The 19249-nt window shown below is 43.6% G+C and overlaps 1 protein-coding gene across 1 annotated transcript in view; it reads right to left on the bottom strand.

The window, feature by feature from the left end:
* Nucleotides 1-19249, bottom strand: part of LOC138453170 (cysteine-rich venom protein-like) — a 635825-nt gene that overhangs the window by 265447 nt on the left and 351129 nt on the right. Inside the window, exon 7 of the mRNA XM_069605762.1 lies at nt 11703-11848. Coding sequence (XP_069461863.1) covers nt 11703-11848 — 146 coding nt within the window. The remainder of the gene's footprint in view (nt 1-11702; nt 11849-19249) is intronic.

Raw genomic sequence — 19249 nt, 5'->3', positions numbered from 1 at the left:
CCGTCACCGCAAAGTACGAAGCCATTAGCGACACCGTAGTGAACGCCAACGCTAACTGCACCAAGTACGCGCGCGCGCGCCATGCCAAACCGCAAATACCACCATGGCGCAAGGGTACGCGAATTCCGACCCTAGCGGACATGTACCTAACGCCATCAAGCACGGCGGAAAGCACCATACCGCCATGGTGAGAAGTACGGCATCGCGAATCAACCGTAAACGGCCCCACTGAGTGCCTGTACACCGCTCCCTGCCCACAAAGTACAACTCCCCGTAGGTGCAATGAAGTCACAATGCAACCATTGAAATGTACAAGTCACCCATGCATGGCAACGAACAAAAGAAACACAAGAGGGGCCAATGGGAGCTGCAGGGCACAGATGGCACGAATACAGAAGCCATCCCAATGGACATGACCACAGTCCCCCACCAAGAAACGCACGCAAACACAGGCACCTGTGACCAGCAATATTCCGAAAATCACATCATTCCACCAGTCCACCTGGCTGACCGGCATCTGTTACACAAAACCCAATCCCCCGCCCCTGAGCATGACAACATTCAAACAGTCATATTGGCAGCCCCCATCCCTGACCTCACTGGGCTTCGTAGGCAAACGCGCCCAGCACAGTACCACGCAACTAAACCCCGAAGCTGGAACCCAATGCAGATCTCCTCACAATACATCGCCCCCCAAATAGGCATATGCCACATCACTTGCAAAGAAAAACGCAACACGGGCCAAATCAGAATAGAAATTTAATGCACATCAAAGTCACCAAGCCCATACAGCCATCAGGCCATGAACTCCAAAACACTAATCACCATTGTGGGCTGCATCCGCAAGAAATGACCAGCCACTACCTGTGTGTCGCCCTGTTCCCCCATGGTACACAGAGCCACATTCACGTACGAAAAGGCAACATGGAAGCGCACAGAACCGCAGGGCCGACCCAATGGGGAGGCACTAGTCCAGCTGAAAGGCCGAAATGTTGCTCCGAGCCACCAGTACTGCGTAAGGGCATGTGGGCCATTGGCGATCGTCCCATAAGATCGTAATGCTGCTCCACTGATTAACACGAAGCAGCAGGTGTCGGGAGTAAAATCCATCTGCAGGAGTGGCATACAGATGGCAGTGGCAAAAGGGGAGGAGATACCTGTCAACCAAAAGAAAAGAACAAGAACAGAATGGCCATCAGAACTACATTCGAACAACTCACTTCAATGATCACACGAAATCCACAGCCATATGCATGCTAGCCCACTCAAAAGGATCATCACCACCCCAAAACCACTTGCGACTCATAACCATCTATATCGAGGTGCAAACACACCATCACAAACGAGTGTACCTGTGCATGCGTCTGTCAAAACAGAATCCATCAGATGGGAATGTTAACGTGCATGGACAAAAGTGTCTGAGGGCGCCTCGAGACAGGGAGGGCTCAACAAGGCCAGATAGACGATGGTCCCACTATGGCAGCCCTGCATCACATAGCGTAGGGGAGGCGGATAGATCCCAAGAAGCCCTGTACATGGCAAACTCTGTATCAAATCACCTGCCCATGCATCCATTCATCATTCCCTCATCCCGGGATCAAAACGCCTGAATAATTACTCACATAACATTAGGAACATCCATTGAGTCTGTGCGTTATGCAGCCTGCTAAATCCACAGTGCCCCAGCCCGTAATTCCAGTGTTGTGAAGTAACATGTATTTGGGAACGGTCGGCCTCATCGCCCACGTAGCTATTGCGCATCCCAAACTATTCATATCAATCATTGCTCCCTCGCCATGGGCCCTGTCTCAAGGACATTGAACAATAGAACGTTACATTTGCAGTCAGACCTGTGGGCATCTCCTCGCCGCTAGCTGGAAACCGAAAGCGCCGCCCTTCGAATTCCTCATTTGCAACATCACGTCGAAAAGGCATCTGTGGCCGTTTGAAATCACTAATTATTCCATCGAGTGCGGCTGTGTGTGAAAATGGCAACTGCCTTCACCCACAAATGGGACGCCCCGCCCGTCGTTGCAACTCGGTACAGTGATGCATGAGGGCCCACCGTTACTCGAGTACTACGTTCCACTGACCCTTCACAAGTCTGTTCGCGACTGCACAGATAGTATGGGAAACAATGGGACCACAGCAGAATGAACATATCAACCAATCTTACACGGCCATCGGGTACAAATACATGATTGCAATAGCAAGATACCATTCCCCGAATTGCAGCGTTGTGCGCGGGACGTGCTCGGCCAAAGGGGAGAGCAGTTTGCACAGGTGGAATTAATCACCACAGGTGGAGGCCATACAGCCTGGAAACACATAAATTGCACAGCCAGTCTCCTCCCACAACCACACCGAAATGCTACCGGCAGGACTCGCGATGTTGGCCCTGGGGGACCTGATAGCACTGCAAGTGCTCCGACTCCAAGAAGAAGACGAACACCAACTACAACCAGCCGCACGGAGGAGACGCAGGAGGAGGAGGAGGCCAAGGCAGGGCCAGCAAGGCCCACCAGCACAGCCACTACCACCACGCAGGCAGCCTGCAATACCACGCCTCCGAGCACATCCGTTCAACCTCACTGATGAGCAGATCCACACCCTCTACCGTCTGGACCGGGACACCATAGCCGCCATTGTGGACATGACACAGGCTGACCTTGTCAGCATGATAGATAGCCCAACCGCCATCCCACCCCTACTGAAGGTGGTGTCTGTACTACACTTCCTGGCCACAGGCACCTACCAGCACACAGTCGGGCAGTTGCATGGCATTTCTCAGCCACTGTTCTCACGGACACTATTGCAAGTGCTCGATGCCCTCCTGCAGCACGCAGACGACTACATCTCTCTACCACGCTCGGAGCAGGAAATTACCAACACAAAAGTGCGATTCCATGCATACCGGGTTGCATTGGTGCCATCGACTGCACCCATGTTGAATTGGTCGTCCCACATGCCATGGAGGCCCAGTACCGCAACCGATAACAATTTCATTCCCTGAATGTACAAATGGTGTGTGACTCCAACAGGATCATTACACATTGTTGTGCCCGATTCCCTGGATCAACCCATGATTCTATGGTCTTGAGGAACTCTACAATACCACGCTACATGGAGCGACACGCAGGGAACAGATCCTGGCTACTCGGTGAGTCTCATTACATGCATGATGATGTGGGGTATGTGAATTCGCAATGACCTGGCAGGAAGGGGTGGGGTGCGTACGTATCAATGGCATTCCACATCATACGTTTCTCGTCCACATACAGGTGATGCTGGATATCCACTGAAGAGATGGCTCCTCACACCAGTCCGGAACCCACGGGACCAGCATGAGGAGGACTACAACCATGCCCACTCACGTACCCGTGTAGTCATAGAACAGGCATTCGGCCTACTGAAGGGCCGTTTCCGCTGCCTCAGCAGGTCTGGCGGGGCACTCCTGTACCGCCATGAGAAGGTTGCAAAGATGGTCATGGCATGTGTCATGCTCCACAACATGTGCGTACGTAGAAATGTGCCCATGCCCCCTGACGCAGAACTGCAAGCACATGATGATGGTCATGATGAGGGTGGGGCTGTGGCAGCACCTCATGGAGTCTGCGAGGCACCGGAGGCCCGTGACATTCGTCAGCATCTCATTGATGTATGCTTCTAGCACTCACGCCTGGTGGCTGATACATGGACACGGGACTCGTGGCACTGCGTGTGTCTGGGACATGCACAATATGGACTCTACGCCTATGATGGCCTAGTACACAAAGATCAATGTCCACACATCTCATTGGTTTATCGTGCACTTTTAATGGCATATGTGATGTCATGTTGAACACCCTATCGACCCGCCACCCAAGTGAGCCCAACACACCCCCTCCACCCTCCTACCTCCCCCCCGAACACCAGTGTCCAAAGATGCTCATTGTCAGTGGGCTGTCGCTATTGCAAGCCCCCTCTGCGGGTATCAGGGGCACCCCTGCCTGTGGAGCGCAGGTTCCTTCCAGATCTACGTTGGGGGCTGCCCTGGACGGAACTTGCAACGGATGATGTGTCTGCCTGCTCACGTCCATGCATGTCCCTAAGGGTTTGCGAGAGCTCAGTGAGCACACGGCGCACTGCGGCAAGTTCGGCACATACGTCTTTGGACGTCGCATGCAGTTCCCCCCTCAGGCTCTCGGTGCTTCTCTCAATTTGTGCCCTTAGCGTCTCTGTACCTCTCTCCATTTCTGCCCTAAGTGTCTCAGTTTATGTTTCTATGTCTGCCTTAGTGCCCCCACATTCATCGGCATGGTCCTTGAGGAGTGTGGCCAGTTGCTGCTGTTGTTCGATCAACTGGTCGAGGGACTGTTGCCTCTGCTGGGCCATGGCCATTTGCGGGGGTGTCACAGAGGGGCTGTTGTCCTCATGTTGCCTTGCCACAGGGCTTGTGGGGGATGGCCAGTCGTCGTCTTGTGGGTGCCCCTGCGTGGTATCCTCATGTTGTACGGGATGGGACAGACAGGGGGATTGGGACAGGTCATGGATGGATCTGACTTCGGCATCCCCGTTTTCTGTGTCGGAGCATGCTGCCATCAATGGGGTGTCACCTATGGTGCTGCTGCCACCAGAGGCAGTGCCTTCTGTGGCATCCATTGGGGGGACCTGTGGTGGTGGTGTTGTGGGCATGCTGGCTGCTGGGGTGCCTGTTGATGTTCCCTCCTCTGTGCTGCCACCTGATTTGTGCTGCTGCCGTGTCTTGATGCGTGCAGCTGAGGTGGAGGGTCTCTGGCCGTTGGTCTTGGCCCTCTTTGCAGGTGTGCTGGTAGGGGTGTCCTGTAGCTCGTCGTTTGGATCGGACCCTGTGGTGGAGTAAAGGAGGGCGAGGGTTATTGATGGGTCTGTGGGAATTGGAATGGCATTGTATCACATGCTTTGGGGTGGTACCTGAGGGTGATTTGGGTCGGGGCCTTGGAGGTGCTTTGATTTGTGTGTGGAGTGAGGGTGCAGTTGTTTGGCAGCCTGCAGTTAGGGTGTGCCTGCTGCACGTGTAGTGCGTGTATTAGGGGTTTTTAATTATTTATGTATTTATTGTGGGTTTTAACGTGCGCTATCAGGCCGATGTGTGTGGACGTTCTCCTGGACATGTGTTTCTGTTGCACTATGTGGACGCATGGTACTTCACAAGGATGGACTGTGTGGATTTGGCATTGTTTTATCTGGCCCACCTACCTGAATCTTCGGATGTCTGCACTCCTTTCTCCATCCCTCCGACTCCCTCTATGCTCTCCATTCCGATGGTGGAGGCACAGATTTCTTCCCAGGGGGTCAACTTGATGGGTGATTCAGGACCTTCCCCGGTGGCTGTGGCAATGTTGTGGTTGGCAGAGAGTATGCTGCGGACGCGTATCCGCAGGTCGTCCCATCGCTTGCGCCATTGCTGTGGGGTGCGGGGTGCGGTCCCCACCGCACTTACCCGCTGTGCCACCAGAGCCCATATGGCCTTCTTGTTTGCAAGTGCCGTCCTGGTCATTTGCGTGCAGAAGACGACGGCAGCATTCTCCTGGAGGGTCTCTGTTAGCACGGTGAGTTCCTCACGGGAGAAGTGGACCTGCCGCTTGCGGTCGCACGCTTTCTTCGCTACTTTTCCCATTTTTCTTGGTTTCGCTAGGGTGGTTGACGGGTTGGGGTGTGTTTCAGGGTAGTGATTTTAGTGGTTGTGTGGTTTTAGTGTTTTTATAGGTGTACGCCGGGATGTTTCCCGTTCCGGGCCCATGTTTTAGCTTCCGTTTCCGTATATTTCCGGTCACCGTACTTTCCGGTAGGCGCACACTGCGGTGACCGCTAAGAGGGGTGGCGGTATTGCACCTAGGGCGCCGTACGGCGGCGGTGTGGGCCGTTTTGGGGTCATTTCCGCCATCGCGGACTTTGCACTTCCGCCGTGGCGTGGTGCTCGTGCCCGATGGGTCGGAATGGGCCGCACTTTGCTCCTTCGTGCAATGGCGGAAACGCTATTTACGCTGTGGCGCTCCGGTCAGTCGCTTTCCGCCAGGGTCGTAATGACGGCCAATGTCTTCTTCCAGATCTGACTCTTCTGGCTCAACCACACAAGGTTGCACCTCAAACTCTGCCTCAGCAGGTGGAGAAGTCACAGGTGTGACTTTGGACAATCTATGTGATGTCCTTGTTGGTTGCACAGGGGTGCTGTCTGACTTTTTCCTGGAGGTCTTGGGTTTCCCCTTTGCTTCTGTTTAACTAGAAATAGCAGTGAGCAACTCCTGTGGAGTGGGAGTGATAGTTTCCTCTTTCAACTCCTCTGGAGAGCCTCTCAAAGTTCTCTCCCTTGCAGATCTAGTGAGCTCCTGTTTCCTTTTACTGGGAGGCCTGGGGGTACTTAACACAACTCCGAGAGTTTTAAGGTCATTACCCAACAGGACTCTCCCAGGCACTTCACACTGCACACTAACAGGTATCTTGACAATCATATCATTACACTGGATGAGAGCTGGTAACTGGGGAAGCATTTGCACAGGGCCTCCAGCTAACTTGGTGATGCGTTTGGGTGCCTTAGCAACATCCTCCACCTTGAAAAATGATTCAACCACCATAGTTATGCTGGCTCCAGTGTCTCTGATGGCAGGGGTTTCCTGACCATTTTTAAGAACACTATTGTTATAATACTCTTTAGTATTATCTGGGATGGAATTATAGCCATCTAAATTTTGTTGTTCCCACAAGCCCAGGGATACTAAAGAAACACTAGCTGAGATTCTCATGGGTTCATCAGCCAGTAGGTGAAAGTTTCCACTTTTCATAGGTACTTCTTCCTCTGGGGAGAAGGCTAAGGAGACAGTGTGGACCCCTGAAGGTTTACCCTTGCATCTGGGATCCCCTTTCACGTGGTCAGTTGACCCACACACATAACATTTCCCAAATGTCTTAATGAATGGGGGTTTGTTCTGACCTCCATCTGGTTTGGGTCCAGATGGTGCACTAGCCTGATTTGGTTTCCCTTGTGGTTTACCCGTATGTTGCTATTTGTGGTCCTCTTTTGGATTGGAGGTATTAGAATTCTCTTTGTTGTCTTTCTTTGAATGTTTCCCCTCATCCTTTTTCTGAGTAGCCCCAGAATCCTTGTGAGTGGCCCTGTTGGCAACCCACAAGTCAGCAGCCTTAGCTAGCTTCTTTGGATCTATCTCCTTAGAATCAGCCAAGTGCTGTCTGAGCTCAGGAGAGCAGACATCAAAAATAGACTCCAACATTACAAGATTTCTCATTCCTTCATAAGTGTTTACTCTGTAACCCTTAATCCAGCCATCTAAGTTGTTCAAACACTCACATACCCAGGTAGCCCAAGAGGTACCATCATGCTTTTTGAGTGTCCTAAACCTCTTAAGGTGCTGGGAATGGGTCTTTCCAAATCTAGCAATTAAAGCTAGCTTCACACACTCATAATCCATCCTATCCACCTCCCCCAGCTCCATCACAACATCAGATCCAACAGTGGGTAGCCTAGAGAAGAGCCAGGGAAGCAATTGATTCCCTGAAAGACCTTGGATACCATGGTTATACTCAAACATTGCCAACCTATCCAAAATATCAAACTTAACCTCAGACATACCCACAATTTCTTTAGGCATACAGGGTCTCTTAGGACAGGAAGACATAAAAGACTCTGGGAGAGAAGCATTTTCAAGAGACCGTTTCTTCATTTCAAGTTCATGGTTCAACTCCATTTCTCTAAGCTTATGTTCTTGTTGTTTTTGTTCAGTTTGAGCATTTAAACATTTGAATTCTAGTTCAAGCCTCATTTTATCTACAGCAATTAATTCAGGACTGAGTGTAGGACCTGTGGGGGTCCCACTGGACAAGGGTTGAGGTTGCTGAGCAGGCAAGGGAGCAGTGAGGCCTATATTAAGAGACACATCTGCCTCTTCCAACTCATCATGAACAGACTTATCATCATCCTCAATATTTTCCACATTTGCTAGAGAGTCAGGCATTTCAGACCCACTCCCCAGACTTTGGTTTTTTAACAACTTTTCAACTAATTCAATCTTTTTGCCTTTGGCAGAGAGTTTTGTTTCTTTACACATGTTTCTTGAATAATCAGAAGTGTAATTCAGGAGGGTCTCCTGACTGTGGCTTTCCAAATCAGACATGATTAATATTGCTTTTTAGTGATGTTAGCCTTGAGGTTAGTTGAACCAAGGTAATAGCAGCACTCTAACTTTGATCCTCACCGCTGTACACCAATGTTAAGCAGAATAGTTGATCTTTTCAAAGCCCTCAGCCATTGAGGGGAAGTAGGAATGCTGTATGACAGAGCCTGATCTGCTCTCTACCCACTGCCAAAGCACACAGGGGGGACTCTAGCTGGGGACCAAGGCCTTCCACTCTGCTAGCAAACCTCCTTATGCTGGTAGAGCCCTGGATCCCCTTGCAGCAGGACTCACAGCATATTGAGAGACAGAAAAGCTGGGATCCCTGTTTACCCAATTGAAACTGATTTGAGCCATGTTGAAATCACGTTTAACACCTTCTAACCAGTGAGACCTGCCCTTGCTGCCTTTGGCACACACTTGAACTTCAAACCACCACTTTGCATATTCTTTATGTATTATAAAACTTACATTTTGCAGTTTTTAATTGAACATTGCTATACATTGATAAAATAATTGATGAATACATATATCCATGATTATGGTCTGTGTTATACCTGTTAATTACAGAGAGGACAGTTGTTCCCCATTGTTAAATCATTCTGTGAAATAATATATGTGTTCTTATTTTCCTTAGGCAGACATAAGTGTTTACAATTGACAATTTCATACTGCAGCATCAAGCCAAGAATCAAACCACCAGGTCTTTGGATTGCAGCTCATCTCAAACAACTGTGTAATTGCATTATTCTTTGATACATTGGCACTCATCATTTCAATGAAGAAAAAGGAGATAGAGGCAATGTCTAATGGGGTGGACTACTGAAAGTGGGGTTGCTTTCAGTAATTAAAAACCATTTTAATAATCAAAAATTATAACATCTGTGGGATGTATTGACCCACTCCGCTGTGCTATGCAGAATCTCTTGCCAGTTATGGGGAAAGAAACAGCAATAATGGCGGCAAAACCCTTGTGCGTGCCGAAAACCTACAAAAACCTCCCAAAACCATGTGCTTCAGCACACAAAAAGAGGGATGCACAACCTGCCACCCATGGTGCATGTGCAGCGGAAATAGAGTACACCCTGTAGAAATGTGCTAGTGGGTTCCATGACCAGAAAACAGAGTGCAGAGAGAAAAGCAGCAATTTGCAAATAAAACCAAATAATGTGCCTACAAATGACATTTGCTTTGTTGCCAAAAACTCCAAAATGCCTATAACACAACACTTTTCAACATTCACAATCTTGCCTGGTGCTAAAATCCATGTATCAAATGAAACACGGTGAAACATACAAAGTCTGAAAACTGACAGCCTCTATGCCAAAATCTGGGTGCAGTACCTAAAACATAGGCTCTAAAATGACCTAAAACTCAAAGGTCTGCTGAATTAACAAACAAACAGGATTGTTGCCAAAAAGAAATACAGATTTTAGTTGTGTTTTTGATTCCACAGATTTTAAGGCCAAGGAAGAAATGTATTTTTATGTGATGCAACAGATGTGGGTTTTTCTAAGTTTAAAAGTTAATTAGCTTGGCTGAGGCTGCCATAACTGGAAAAGCAGGTTTCCTGCTGGAAGGAGGACCTTCCTCTCAGCAAGAACTCACAGGGAGGTGTTACTTGCTGGGTAGCCCAGACATTTGTCTACGGAGAGCAAAGGAACAATGACCAAGTGCAGCCCAGGAAATTGGAAGTGTGAAAAGGGGTCGTAAATGGCCTCTGGAAGGAGCAGGCAAGGAGGGGGATGCCTTGGACTACAGGGAGACAAAAAGAGGCAGAGCCAAGAAACCATCTGTTGCCAAACATGAACAAAGAACACTTTCTAAAAGACTTATAACTTGCTATTCAAAATGGTGAAAAAATATAAAAATGACAGAGTTGTTAATTTAATTTCTGGCTGCACGTCTGAAGAAGGTGCAGAATTGTGTGACATGTTCTGGGCAGGAATGGCAAGATATGTGGTTTTATACAAAATGTATTACTGTTAGAATTGTGAAAATATACACGCATGTCCCCATGTTAAACATGCATATTTGTGGAAATTTGTAGAAAAATTGGAAAGTGTGTACATAGCGAAAAGGGCACAATTCTGTAGAAAGGGGAGGCAGAGGGGACAAGATCTCACCACTGCAGGGTTTTGAGGAATAGCTGCTATGTGAAAGATGGCATCTTTATATGTGATTTGTATAAAAGTGACTAATGTAGAAATGTGTGTTTAATGTAAAATCCGATTTTGAGACCAATGACTAAAGGGAGGTCTCTGAGAATTGTAAAGTGAATCATAAAACCTGACATCACCCAGCCTGGATCCAATCACTCAAATTGCAAGGCGGAGATGAAGTGGGGTCGAATCCCAGCTCACAGGGGCAAGCTTAGGTAAGCTGGCCCACGCACCCCCTTTATTATGTCATTTTATAGCATAAATAGAGACAACTGACAGCACATAGGCACACACAGATCCACTCACAATCCTGATGCTGACAGAGCGCCCTGCTGCTGAAATCTACATCTTCCTTGTTCCAGACTCCAGAAACCTGGCAAAGAAAAGGCATATTGCATAGCTGAACCATTCTCAGCTAGGCCTCAAATTCTAGAACAGAATCACCTATACAGGTACATTATTTAAGCCTGCCTAGGTGTTACACTCACTGTTAGAGTATCACTGGCACTTAGAGTAAATGACACTCATTCCAGTTTCTGTCTCTGTTTTGTCTGATAGGGTCTGGATGACACAACACACCGATTTAAGCAATCAACACACTAGCGCAGTCTGAACGCTACTCTAACAACCAGGGTCCTACCCCTGATGAATGTTCTGGATTGATCACCCATATGAACTGAAACATATTGAGAGTTGATACTGAGTTGATACTGTATTTTGGAACGCGTGTACTATTTTTATTTGGGTTGCTACTCTCTCTCATTTACTCCACATATACAAATATAGCCTTTCATTGGCCCACGTTACCACAAAAGTCAAAGGGGGCATATCTCTTAGCTGTGCATGTTTTACGCTTATGTTTGGGATCACTTTTGGTTAATATAGGTGTGGGTGCTGGGTAAGTAGTTTAGTCACTATTCATCTTTGTACTCCTACAGAGTAAACATATTTTTGTTAGCATGGGTAAGCTGCCTGATGCTGTTCAGATGTTTTGGACTATGACTTCTGTAATCCCTCACCACTGACTAAGCTGGCTGGGGTTTATGGGAGTGGTAGTCGATAGTATCTGGAAAGCCAAAGGTTGCAGACCACTGTCTTAGATTGATTAGTGAAATGCACTATATATAGGCCTGTCTGAATACTATGTGTCCAGGAAAACGTACATATAGCATTGGATCTCAGCTATGGATTTCCATACGGGTAGACCTTAAGAGAATCTTATCCGGGTTTTGCATAACAACAGTATTATTATTCAGCAATGTTTTGATTTTGTAATTCAATTATTAGTATTCATCTCGTCATCAAGACTGATGTGTAAATATAGATTATAAGGCAACTCACTTGTAACTCTGAAATAATGATAACACAAGGTACACCATTTGTTCTTTTTTACCTGAGTGAAATGTCCAACAACTGATTTATTTTCTGTTGGCCCTATGCCAAACTCAAGCTGTTCACCCTCTTGAAACCATACTGCAACAGTTTTATCCCATGCTACAGGCACATATGAATTCATTATATTTTCACCAGTGGGATAACCTGAAAGTTAAAGAAACAGTTTATATTATAGTACTCTGAAGTCTAATATGCCCTAGCACACAAACATATGTTTAATCCACAGATTTCATAAATGTAATCTACTGAGAAACATTTCTGTTTCAATGTAGGAACAAGTACTATAAATAATACCCAACACGTAGACTTTCTTCTGCATCTCAGCCCTTACTCAATGGAAAGGGTCCACATCCAAGAAACAAGCACCTTGAGTAAACGGTATATAACAAATGTGATTTTTATATTTTTGGACCCCCCCCACTATAGGCTGCCAAGTACATAGGTTCAATTTTGACCTCAGACCTCTCATTGTGTATGTCTCATTTAGGAGGACAATGGGCACACAGTCTCCCAAATTGGGAATTGTATAAGGAATGACTGACTAAATAGTACTATATCAGAACAGTATTTTTGCATGCATTTAATTTTAGAGCAGCGTGAAATGCAATGTAATGATACAGAACAGTGAATCCTTCTCTGCTATATTATGGAAAAACATTTTCATACACCAAAGATGTTTGCAAAATAGTGTAATTCACAGGTGTACTAAAAATGGCCTGCAATAAAGATATCAATATATAGACATTCAGACTGTGCAATATAGCTCTGTATTTCATTTGTGTGCGGTTAATTCACATTGTTTGATATCTGAACTTTAGAGAGTAATGAAAGAAAGACAGGCATTAAAACAGTTTGGTACACCTTCATTCACTTTGTCATTTGTTTCATATAAATAACATAAGCAAAAACACCTAAATATTTTCTTAAATGTATTAAGCACTACAATTATCCATAAACAGCTAGAGTAACATCCCTACAGACAAATATCATATGACAAATTATAACAGATTCCTGATGCTGTAGCAATGCAACATCATAAAACAGGATTGACAAAATATTTCATGATTTATAGGATGAAAGAAGCAATTTTGAACACACTGATACAGATGTATATTTATTTGAATGGGACCTGCTGATATCTAGAGCATGCTTATAGTTTATGGTCAGATAAAGTAAAACACTGATAAAGCTGCAAAGCAAAGAGAGATTTTATTTGGTAGACATTATGAAGTGAAAACATTGGGAGCCATCTGCAATGGCAAATATACATCAATAATGACAATTGGTAAGCCAAATATCTTACCGTTGTTTGTGGCTTACATACAGATATTACATTATGTATTTAGAAAGGCAGACATGTTGAATGTTCTAATCCTTGTTCTCATGTGTTAGCTATTTTGCCATCTTTAGTCAAAACAACATCTCTTTCAAAGAAAATATCAGTAGACAATCAGATTTGGAGTATCCTGCTACACCAGGTCGAACTAAAGATTGCATTTCTATGCATAAAAATGGTTATGCAGATCCATCTTTATGACTATAGTAAAGCATCCATAGCATGGAAATGTAGTCCGTGAAAATGGATTCATGGAATGTGCCTGGAGTGGTAATGAAAACCACTTAAAATGAATGCTTCACTTACAGTTATGAAATATAATATCCTTGTAAGAAATGTAACAAATTGGTATTTACTAGGATACTGAATATTGCACAACTCAGTAATCAAATATAAAAATTGGAGGACTGCTGGGGTTTTTCGGTTGGTGTTTTATCATCCAATGACTATAGCTGAGGAAAACATGAGTTCCCTGCAGACCCCAGTATTTTTGTTTTGTTTTCCAAAAATAAGTCTTGAAGAGACAGTCATAGCTAATGTAGGCAATATAATTTAATATCTAAGGATTGTCCACAGTGGGGAGTTTATTGAAATAAAGATGTCATTCAGATATATTTCCAAATGCTTTATAGTTGCAACCTGAAGAACTGTAGATTTGGATTATAGTGCTCTAGAAGTCAGTTATATACACACTAGTTAATATGTCATACCACAGTTTTAGTTTCACGTTTTATAGGAAATGTGTTTTATCATTATTATTATTATCATCAATATTATTATTATTATCATCAATATTATTATTATTAGAGAAAATGGTTGATGTTGACATTTTGTCTTTTTAAATGTGACAGAAAACACCTTGTGTGGTATTGAGAGTTAACAACAGCTGAACACAGACATGTATTCTTTGTGCACAAAACTATTAACTTATCATTTACACTAAAGCCTGGACGAAAAACTGAGCATCTGTGTTTGTTGGAGACCAAATGTCTTGGTGCTAAACTAGAAAGAAACATTGGTGTCTACATTAAGCCGAGTAAACCACCAACAACATGGACTCCTATTTATGGATGCAAATAACCACTAATTTGACACATTGACTTTTCACTATCAAGTTAATTGCTCTTCAGAAACACATGGCCAGGAAGAGACAACACTTTTTGACACTGAATCATTTGGCCCAAATAATACATTGTACATATAATTTTAAAAGCACATGAAGAAACCATTAATCAGTCATCTCTACAGTTAAAAGAATTTTCCGAACTATGCGTGCCTGATGAATGATCAGCTTTTACTTGTGAATACAAGATTTAACAATTATTGCAATTATTCATCTTGCTAAAGAAACCAGTATAGTTCTATAGAGGGCTTGGTTGAATAAAATGCATAATAACTTAATTGTTGAAATGCATACGGTTTGCATAATACATATATATTAATAACAGAGTCCTTGATGTGACATAAATATGCATTACATTATCAAATGTCATATTCTCATAAATTTGAGTATGCCATTGTTCCTTATGTCACTTATTTATTTCGACCCTTCAGAGGTTCCCACTCCAAAGGTGGGGACCAGTTTCTAGCTTTCATATCCCTCTTCTGACACACCAAGTTCAGTGAACCAATAAAAGCTACGAGGGACATTTTGTCCAGCATTAGTGAAGGAGGCCAATCACAGAGCCTCAAAACAGTAGTATCAATGTCTGCTAAGGGATGGGTAGTCTCTAGTATAAAAAGTAATATTTCTATTGGAGGAAAGAGATTGGATATCTATCTAGCTACCTACCAACTCACTCAATCTGACTGAATGAATTAAGATGAAAATTTGCAGAAGGGAAGAGAACTGGGTTCAGGACGGTTTTACAATTGAGCCGGAAGGGATCTGAGCTCAGCGGGATACCCTATTACCTGGATCCAAAGGCGCTTAGGAGAGCCAGATGACCAATTCCATCCAGTGGATTGTGCTATCTGCATGTGGTATAGATACATGTTTTCATGGGGTGTATTGACATCTAAAAATGTAGCTCAATGTAGGTCTGTTGTTTTAAATATAAACCCTTAGAAATACAACACTGAGAGAAAGGTTGGTGGTTCTTTCTCCCCTTTCCCCCAAAAAATGCATATTAAGTTCCTGGGTTTGTTTCCTGAAGTGGGTGATCTCCAAGATCTGTGGCTTCTGTTGCATGTAAAGTTGTGGAATTCAAAATGTATTTGAAAGACTTGACACACTGAAATAGATATTTCATGATTAAATGTCATGAAATTGATTATTTTCCCACTGACTTAAAATGAGGAATGGGGAGGACTTTGATAAGAATATCTATTTGGGAAACCTATTATTCATAGTGTGTAACTACATGCACCCTTCTCCACTAGCACCTCTCATCTTAAACAAAATTAAAACTCAGTGACACTTGCCCTTTTTGTTACTCCCAACTCAAAATCCAAATCGTATTGCATTTCTGCATTCCAAAAAGAATCCCTTTTATTCCTACAAGAAAAACTATAGCCATTTGAATTTCAATTTCTTATTTTACTTCAAGTACAATGATTTCCTGTTAGATTTTCCATAAACCACATCATTATTATTTTCACCATTATAAATTGTGTATTATAATATATCTGCTATTTTTAATAAGATTGCTGAATGTTTAGTTTTGAGTGTCTCTAGTTATTTGAACATGTCAGTCATAAAGTGTTTTCTTCAGACCAGAATTATCAAGCCATATTTAGTTTATCTGTGAATGTAACCTTCTTTGTCTATATTTTCTTCTCTTGTTGATGTGACTCAGCATTGTTTTAATTTCAGCTGCTTTTCATTCTGACTCATCTGAATTATTATTAAAATACCTAAACATGTTACACAGAATATTGACTCATATTGTCTTATTGTTATGCATTTATACTTGTGTGAATTCAAAATGTAACTCAAGGATTTATGTTGTGATAAAAAATTAAATAGTAAACAGAAAATAATAAAGTGTGAAGTGTGTTTCCTAAACGGCCTCCTGCACTGTGAATGTTTTTCTATTAATAAATGTTGCCTTTGAAAATTTACTTGACATTCAGTTAATTTGTGTCTATCCAGTGGTCCCTGAGGGAAACAATGGAATGATTACTCCCCTCCATGCACTTCAACGTACCCTTTTGTGTGTTCTGGCCCAAGCAGAACAAACGATTTACAAATACAAATAAAAAATGCGACTCTCGATCACCAAAAGCAAAAGCAAAGCAATATCATTAATACCCTATAACATGTTTTATAGTTCAAATGGGGAAACAATTCACATTTATAAAAAGTATACATGGATTTTATTACTTTACTGAGCAAGAAGTTACCCTTTTACAAAACTATGAAAGTGCCGAAAAGAAAGAGTAATGACTAGTGTTTATTGAATATTGTGAGAGACACATCTTTAATTTTAAATATAGTAATGCATGAATATTTATCATAGGTTTGTGGTTGTATGTTGTTGACAACAGTCTATAAAATGGAAATTGTATCAAAACTGCAGAATGGTTTTCAATAGGTCAGGTCACAGCATGTGTATTATTAACAATATCCCATTGTATCCCACAAGGTCCAATGAGGAAGAATTACATAACCTTTTTCTAAACACTGTTCCGTGGCAGTTTTTCTCTACTGCAAATTTCCCACTTTGCCGACTTTCACCTTTCCGCTAGCCTCCTCATGTGTGCTGGCAACTCCAAAGATCCCCAAAATCCCTTCCTCTTTTCCGGTAGCATAGGGTGATTCCACAAAACCCAAACCACCCTTCTGTCAGTCCTATTGTTCTTCAATCACACTTGCTCACCCTTTTCAGTCTGTCACTCGATGCTACAAACTCCTGCGGTTTGGCTTCCACCTGACGCTACAGGCGGCGTGACCTGTTTCATTGTAGTGGCCTGCTGCACAGAAACTGTGCATACACAATTTCTGTCAGCCACATATTCAGGAAAAGTGTCTTTTTGCTAGATATGTTGGGTTAAAATGCAGGCACTTAAACACAACTGTAGTGAATCTACTGTAAAGAAACAAAAACTTCAAACAGTCAAATATAGTTTTTTTGAGAAGTAAATATAGAAAATCTATTATCACTTAAAAAGCATTCAAAATGTGTGGTAAACACTCCAGTGCATTGTTACTCATACCAGTGTTGGCTGGGGATCTATTTTTATTGCAGTATGTTTCAAAATGACTTCTACTCTGCATGAGTACCGGGATGAGTAGTGACTAAATTGTCTACTAAGCCCCACTCCACTACTAAACTAGCAGTGATCCCAATACTAAAGTTAAAACAGACACAGCCCTAAGGGAATATGTGCGTCACCTTTTGTGGTAACATGGGCTGAGTGTAGGTTATACTCTGAAGAGGGGTTTAATTAAATAATACATATGCAAATAACTTTCCAATAAACACAGAAATCTCAACTTTGCAAGAAAGAACACAGAAATTGTAGCTAGTCGTGAATGGAACTCTGGGTTCTTGAGAAGAGGTTTTCAGGCAAGCAATTGCAAGATGGACACATTGTAAATGAATCGAGTGTGAAACCAAGAAACAGTGTAATTGCCATTGTTATTGTGATATGAACAAAATATCATTTTTTCTATTGTTTGTGAATGTGATGAATGCATGAAGAAGTTGTGAATGAAGTTTGTTTGGAGGGATGTGTTTGTTTTCTGAGTTCAAAGAGCCATATTTTATATGAATATAATTTTCATTGTGTAATGTGACATATGGGTTGTTGCAAAATAAATAGTTAACAATTACAAATTGAAAGAGTAATCAGCTGTCATCTCTGGTCTGGATGGTCTAATTTTCTGCAGCAGTGAGCCTGTGATTGAGTAGATGAGCCCAATTGGTGCGAAGCAGCCATGGAGGTGGTTTGAAGGTGCAGACAAGCAGTTCAAAGTTTCAAACAGTGTCAATAGCAGCACGGCAGGTCCTGCCAGCTCAAAGGGCATCAAACATGGTTCAATGGCAGTTTGAAGCTGCTCTGGATCTCTACAGTTGCTGAGAGTCACAGTCCAGAAGCTACAGGTAAAGGCAACGCCTTTTGTTCTGCACTCCCACTCCTGAGAGCTTGGCTGGCACCTACTGGGGATCCTTCAACTCCAGTGAGAAGACTGGTTCCAATGCAGCTGGCAGCTTTACATTAATAAAAATACATATTAAGTGACCTGAAATAACTTTTAGGCAGAATTAAAACCTCAAAATCTGAAGACACGTGTAATTAATTTATGGACTTACTGGACGAATGTTCATTATCTTATGAATCTTTTTTTAAATGTATAATAGTTTTCAATTGTTTGGTTTACTCTATATGTATTTTTCTTAATGGAATTTACCAATTAATAATTTTCAACCTAAATGTAATGCCATCCTGCTTGAATTGAAAAAGATTCCCTCTCTCACAGAATTCAACAGGAAGCTGAATTCCCTGCTCACTGCATCCCTCGGCTGCCTAAAGTCTTGTATGTTTGTGTGCACCCAGAGGCCTTCGGGCGAGTTGGTGCATAATACAAATGAAAATAAATAAATATATATCTATGGAATAAAAATTAAATATGTTTTTTTGTCTTTTCTAGTAGTCCTTTTTATTGGACACTGAGGGGGTAATTCATAGAATTTAGCGCACAAGTGGTGGCCGCGGCTGGCGCAAAATAAATAAATATATATCTATGGAATAAAAATTAAATATGTTTTTTTGTCTTTTCTAGTAGTCCTTTTTATTGGACACTGAGGGTGTAATTCATAGAATTTAGCGCACAAGTGGTGGCCGCGGCTGGCGCACAGTGTGCGCGTGTGAATCCCTGCGCCAGCCGCGTGCGCCAAAATACATTTCCGCGCACAGCGTATTCATGGATTACAGCCACCAAAACCAGCCGTGGCACACAGTGGCGCAGCGAACCTGCAGCAGCGCCAGTTACGCCCCCAAGCACACCCCTTGCGCAGGGAAAAGGCATCAAAATCCCCAATCCAGCGCAAAGGGCTGCGCTAACCCTGTACCAGCATGGCAAGCGGGGTACGTGTATCACTGGGGTGCGCGGGAAGTACCTCACGTTATTTCAGCTGGGTTCGTGTATTTCAGGGGTGCGCTGGAAGTTCCACACGCGATTCCATCAGGGTACGTGTACATCAGGGGTGCGCAGTAAGTTTCACACATGAATTCAGCAGGGTACGTGTATATCAGGGGTGCGC

Source organism: Ambystoma mexicanum, chromosome 4p, assembly GCF_040938575.1.
Source record: "Ambystoma mexicanum isolate Mex_15411 chromosome 4p, UKY_AmexF1_1, whole genome shotgun sequence".
Lineage (NCBI taxonomy): Eukaryota > Metazoa > Chordata > Amphibia > Caudata > Ambystomatidae > Ambystoma > Ambystoma mexicanum.
Note: the sequence above shows the minus strand (reverse complement) of the source record. Positions and strands in the feature narration are given on the sequence as shown.